Source organism: Triticum dicoccoides, chromosome 5B (assembly GCF_002162155.2).
Source record: "Triticum dicoccoides isolate Atlit2015 ecotype Zavitan chromosome 5B, WEW_v2.0, whole genome shotgun sequence".
NCBI classification, from domain to species: Eukaryota; Viridiplantae; Streptophyta; class Magnoliopsida; order Poales; family Poaceae; genus Triticum; species Triticum dicoccoides.
Window position 1 is genome coordinate 121,473,759 of NC_041389.1, and position 6,057 is coordinate 121,479,815.

At 45.1% G+C, this 6,057-nt stretch overlaps 1 protein-coding gene across 1 annotated transcript in view; it reads left to right on the forward strand.

The window, feature by feature from the left end:
- Positions 1-3,970, forward strand: part of LOC119307731 (protein spotted leaf 11-like) — a 9,133-nt gene extending 5,163 nt beyond the window's left edge. The window contains exons 2-4 of the mRNA XM_037583814.1: positions 1,617-1,733; positions 1,826-2,260; positions 2,339-3,970. Coding sequence (XP_037439711.1) covers positions 1,617-1,733; positions 1,826-2,260; positions 2,339-3,541 — 1,755 coding nt within the window. The 3' untranslated portion in view covers positions 3,542-3,970. The remainder of the gene's footprint in view (positions 1-1,616; positions 1,734-1,825; positions 2,261-2,338) is intronic.
- Positions 3,971-6,057: the final 2,087 nt, after the last annotated feature.

Genomic DNA, 6,057 nt, shown 5'->3' on the forward strand with positions numbered 1-6,057 from the left:
GACTCGAACATGTCGACTAGTCGATGATTGGCTCAACTCGTATTTGTAGTCTACACGAGAAACCGAGTCGACAGCCACTTTGCGACTCATAGACTAGTCGAGCGACTAGTCTAGACTAGTCGTTCGACTCATAATCGTTGGCAAAGAGGGATTTGATAATATGCCCTTAAGTGCCTTCATTGTATTTTGATCTGTTTTCATCTGTTCTCCTTCTCGTGCGACATGGTACTATCTCGAATCCTTAATCTAGAGCCATCCTAGAAACTAGTGTTTCATGCAGAAAAGGAGGATAAAACATGCCATAGCACAAGTAGGGGAGGCATATTATCGAACGCATGCGCTTGTGCACCCATGATCCAATGCCGTGAATTGTTATTTTGCTGTCCATTTCCTACATGTTTTCTTCTGCTCATGTATTTACATGTGATTTTCCTCATTCAGTTTACTTTTTGTGGTCCTGAAATGTTCCCATTCAGTTTGGATATGAAGTTTATTGAGTGCCTTATTATGTGCCACATGTTTCCTTTCGAATTGTGATTCTAAGGATATCAGACACACAAAATACATCAGGCAAACTGTATTTCTTTCTTGTATATTATGCTTGTGAACAACAATGACAATAACAACAAAGCCTTTAGTTAGCTATCCACATGCCAGAGCATGAGTTGGTTTTGAGATCTTCTGGGTTTCAGCTCTAGCCTACCCCAACTTGTTTGGGACTAACGGCTTTGTTATTGTTGTTGTTGCACACACAAGATATATAGTTTGCCTGGTGTATTTTGTGTCTGATATCCTTGGAATCATTCCGGACCTGATCATTTCTTGTGTGGCCACACATCCATCTGAACATGCACATTTCTGCTACACCCAACTGTTGAACATGTCGCCCTCTAGTCAGCCAACACTCAGTGCCATACAACATTGTGGATCGAATCACTGTCCTGTAGAACCTGCCTTTTAGCTTTTGTGGCACTCTCTTGTCACAGAGAACGCCAGAAGCTTAGCGCCACTTCATCCATCCGGCTTTGATTCGATGGCTCACATCTTCATCGATATTACCATCCTTCTGCAGCATTGACCCCAAACATTGAAAGTTGTCCTTCCGAGTTACCACCTTCAGATCAAGGCTAACCTTCTCCTCGTGCCTAGTAGTACTGAAACCGCACCTCATGTACTCAGTTTTAGTTCTACTAAGCCTAAAACCTTTCAATTCCAAAGTTTGTCTTCATAGCTCTAACTTTCTATTAACCCCCATCCAACTATCATCGATTAGCACCACATCATCCGCAAAGAGCATACACCATGGGATATCTCCTTGTATATCCCTTGTGACCTCATCCATCATCAAGACAACCGGATAAGGGCTCAAAGCTGACCCTTGGTGCAGTCCTATGTGAACCATAGTCTTTGAAGATATTAAAACTTAAATGTTCTTAAAATGGTTATTGATGTTGTCATTTTGCCACTTATTTTTGTTGTCCTTTTGACCATTGAATATATCATGTCAACCTTATAGATCTTATTTATAGGAGCATCCTCTTCAAAACACTACTTAATTTTTGTGCCATTATGTCCCAGTAAGTTAGCTAAACTGATTTTTTTTTGTGTTCTTGCAGGTTTTTGATAGGGATAGAGTAATGAATATATTTCAGGAAGTAGTTGCTCAGTTGGAACAAGCTTTGCACGACTTTCCATACAATGAACTGGATATATCGGATGAAGTTAGAGAACAGGTAATTTTATCAGCATAACTGAATAGAGTCCCTTTTGGATTGTTGTTGAGCACTGAACTACATTTTTGGTGACACTTAACAATCCTCTCCAGGTTGAGTTAGTGCATGCACAGCTGAAAAGAGCAAAAGAACGGGTTGATATGCCTGATGATGAGTTCTACAACGACCTAATATCTCTGTATAACAAGACCTATGACCCAAGTGCGGAACTGGCTATCCTTGAAAGGTTGTCAGAAAAGCTACACCTCATGACTATCACTGATCTCACGCAAGAGTCACTTGCTCTGCATGAGATGGTGGCATCTGGTGGTGGCCAGGATCCAGGAGAGCACATTGAGAAATTGTCAATGCTACTGAAGAAAATCAAGGACTTTGTGCAAACTAACAACCCTGAGATGGGCCCTCCTATGGCTTCCAAAATAATGGATACCAGTGGGGACCAGAAATCTGTCATCGTTCCTGATGAATTCCGTTGTCCAATTTCTCTCGAGCTGATGAAAGATCCTGTGATAGTTGCTACTGGCCAGGTGAACTAAAATTTGTCAACTAAACTCTAATGCAATTTCAGTACATAATTTGAGATATTTTTTCCTTTTCATTTGCAGACATATGAAAGGTCGTGCATCGAGAAATGGCTAGCATCTGGGCATCACACTTGCCCAACTACGCAACAAAGGATGGCGAACACAACATTGACGGCAAACTATGTCCTTAGAAGTCTCATCTCCCAGTGGTGTGAAACCAACGGAATTGAAGTGCCTAAGCGCTCATCCCAGCCTAACAAGCCAATGCCAGCATGCTCTTCTAGTGAACGTGCTAACATTGATGCTCTATTATCCAAGTTATGCTCTCCAGACCCTGAGGAGCAGAGGTCAGCTGCTGCAGAGCTTCGCCTCCTCGCAAAGCGGAACGCACACAACCGACTATGCATTGCTGAGGCTGGTGCAATTCCCTTACTATTGAGTCTGTTATCGTCATCTGACTTGCGGACTCAGGAACATGCTGTTACTGCACTTCTGAACCTCTCCATACACGAGGACAACAAGGCAAGCATCATGTCCTCTGGTGCTGTGCCTAGTGTTGTTCATGTGCTGAAGAATGGCAGTATGGAGGCCCGGGAAAATGCTGCAGCCACACTTTTTAGCCTCTCTGTGGTCGATGAATACAAAGTAATGATTGGGGGAACAGGGGCTATCCCTGCCCTTGTAGTGTTGCTAAGTGAGGGCAGCCAGCGGGGTAAGAAAGACGCAGCAGCAGCTCTCTTCAACTTGTGCATTTACCAAGGTAACAAAGGCCGTGCGATACGAGCTGGCCTTGTGCCACTCATCATGGGTCTAGTAACCAACCCCACAGGAGCTCTCATGGACGAGGCTATGGCGATACTCTCAATACTATCCAGCCACCAAGAGGGGAAGGCAGCTATCGGGGCAGCAGAGCCTGTTCCTGCGCTTGTCGAGTTGCTCGGAAGTGGGTCACCGAGAAACAGAGAGAATGCTGCAGCTGTGATGCTGCATCTGTGCAGCGGCGAGCAACAGCTTGTGCATTTAGCCCGTGCGCATGAGTGCGGGATCATGGTTCCGTTGCGGGAGCTGGCATTGAACGGCACAGAAAGGGGAAAGAGGAAGGCAGTGCAGTTGCTCGAGCGGATGAGCAGATTCGTGGTTCAGCAACAAGAGGAACAGGAATCTAATTCTCGGCTGCAGGCCGCCGTGGCACAAGTTCTCCCTCAGGCCCCTGAACAGGTCCAAGAAAGGGATATCCCCGATCAATTGGACAGTCCGGCATCTCAATACCCCACGTTGTTATGAATACAGTGCCGATATTGCCCTACTACCTGTTGGACCTGTTCATCCGTTCGATACTAGCGCAAGTGGGAGTCAATCATGCCAACCAAGAGATGTAATTATGTGACGAGCCTCTACTGCCAGGTGAGGTATTTGAAATTTATAGTTGCGGCCTTCTTCCAGCTTGTAACTGAAGCACTCGTCAGGTTGTCATGGGCATGTCAGCCCAGTCTTGAGGTATGTACAGCTCTTCAATCCACAGTTTCAGATATCATGTAGCCGCACACAAGGTTCTCCAAATGTAGTATATCCTCAGTGTAATAGTAATGATGATTTATGTAAAAGAGAAGATTTTATGGTGGGTTTAACTAGTAAATATTATCATCTCTTTGTACTGTGTCACATTTGCATGTAATATGATTTTATAGCATGTAATTTATTTTATCTGAGACATTATAATTGCACATATACCATTAGTGGTTAAAATGTCATCCTGAACCTCCTAAAAGAACCTACGTTTTGAATCTGAAGAAGTTATACATATTGAGAATATGAGATGCACAATATGCACATTGGTGACACAAGAACTTCACAGAAAATTGCATATCATTTTCCGACAAAAGCTCTACTACTACTACATAAGGCTGCAGTGGCCTGGAGAGTGTAGTAGTACGTAGTACACCAGTGGTGCTAGTGGTAGTCGAGACTGGAGTGGGCCGTGGGTCAAAAGCACCTAGATTGCACTTGCATGCCACGTTCTGAATCTCTGACAAAAATCAAACACGCCCGCAAAGATCACATGACAGGATCTGACTGGACAGCAGGGGCGAGCTCAGCTTCAAGCTGAAGCCGCTGCTTTAGCACTGTTCACCAGATTCGGAGAAGGAGATGGGGAAGAAATTGAAAAAAGAAAGGAGTTGTTTGATTGCGCTTTCTGTTTGTCGCAAGCATCTGTGATCTGTGATCTGTGCTGTCTGACAGCCGCAGTCACCGGCCGGCCGGCCGGCAAAGGCATGCATGGGTTTCCGTGCTCCATGCAGCAAGGCCGGCGCGTATGTGCATGCAGGCTAGGCAGCCTTGGCGTACATACATAACATAGGCTTCTTCTGTAGTTTGGCGGCCTTGATGCATGGCCATCCTTTTTGACTGGTTTTGCTACGGCTGTATCTGGATTAAGATGGATACCATAGTATGTGCACATTCGTTAAAGTATGTTTGTACGTAATGTGAGAGAACCTACCATTGCATTGCATGTCGTCGAGGTCGAGGCATTGCATTGCATGTCGTCGAGGTCGAGGCACAGACATGTGCACCCGATTAAGCAAAACCTGCAGAGCCACACGCAGCTTTAGTTTTGTCAGCACACTGTCTCGATCTCCATCTCTCTCCAACACTTGCTGATGCAGCAAGATCATGTTCGCATCTTTCTTCTATGTATAATAGAGAGAGAGAAAGAGAGAGGAGACGCTTGCATTGCATGATTGTGTATGATCTGTCTAGACGGATAGGGTGTGTGTGCGGCCAGGGAAACAGGGGCTTGTCTTTCTCTTTCTTTGATGTGATATTTTGCATTGGCCTTGGCCGCTTTATTCCCTCCCTCCTGAAGAGGAGAATAGGCTGCCTTGGAGTTAGCGAAAGCAGATCTACCAAAGAACACACAGATTCCCTCTGATGGCGACTGCAGCTACCTAGGCCACTTGCATCATTCCATCGTCACAACACATGAACCGGGCTTAATAATCTCTTGTCCAAATCCTACATCAAACCTCTTGCTTCTCTTCTCGCAATAGAATTGCGTTGGATGAAGCAGAAGCAATTTTTGCAAGGACCGGTGCCTACTGTCCCGCCAAAGCTTCGGATGATGCATGATGCACAAGTCAAGATGCTCGTGATTGTATTATTGTTTACAAAACACCTAAAGTGGCGATGATCTACGAATTGTCGACTAGACGTAAGAAGCATGTCACCGTCGATCGAGCCCGCCAGCGCGCACTACGCGATTAAGTTGATCTTTAATGATGTACGTAAATGTTTTCAAAAAGAGCGGGAGATGTGTGGCTCAAAGCGAGCGATCATTCTGCTGGGATTTCTCTTCCTGTCGTATACGTACGTACCTTTTTCCCATACTAAGACTAAGGTCAGATCTTGGCACATGGATCAGTGACCAGCAGCAGCTAGGGCTACCCTGATCATTGGTGTGAACCGTCGATCGACGGATCGGCCATAATCATTTGATGCGAAAAGCAAATATTCCTCGTTCGATCGCTCATCGAGTGCCCGGAATTCCATCCCATCACCCCCCTCAGTTTGATCATATAGCTAGCCATACATGCAGGGCACTTTATCAAAATTTTCATTTGTTTTTTTTGTCCATGTGATCATTCTCTTCTGCAACGAAAGAATGTTCTTGGCATCGAACGCATTTTCGATGTGTCTTCATGGACGTCTTTTCAAGTTTCGGTCAGTACGTCGTCCTGCCTGCCTGCTGAGAGCTCTGACATTGACTGCCTTTAGATTGGAAGTGCTAGTTTATTGCCGGT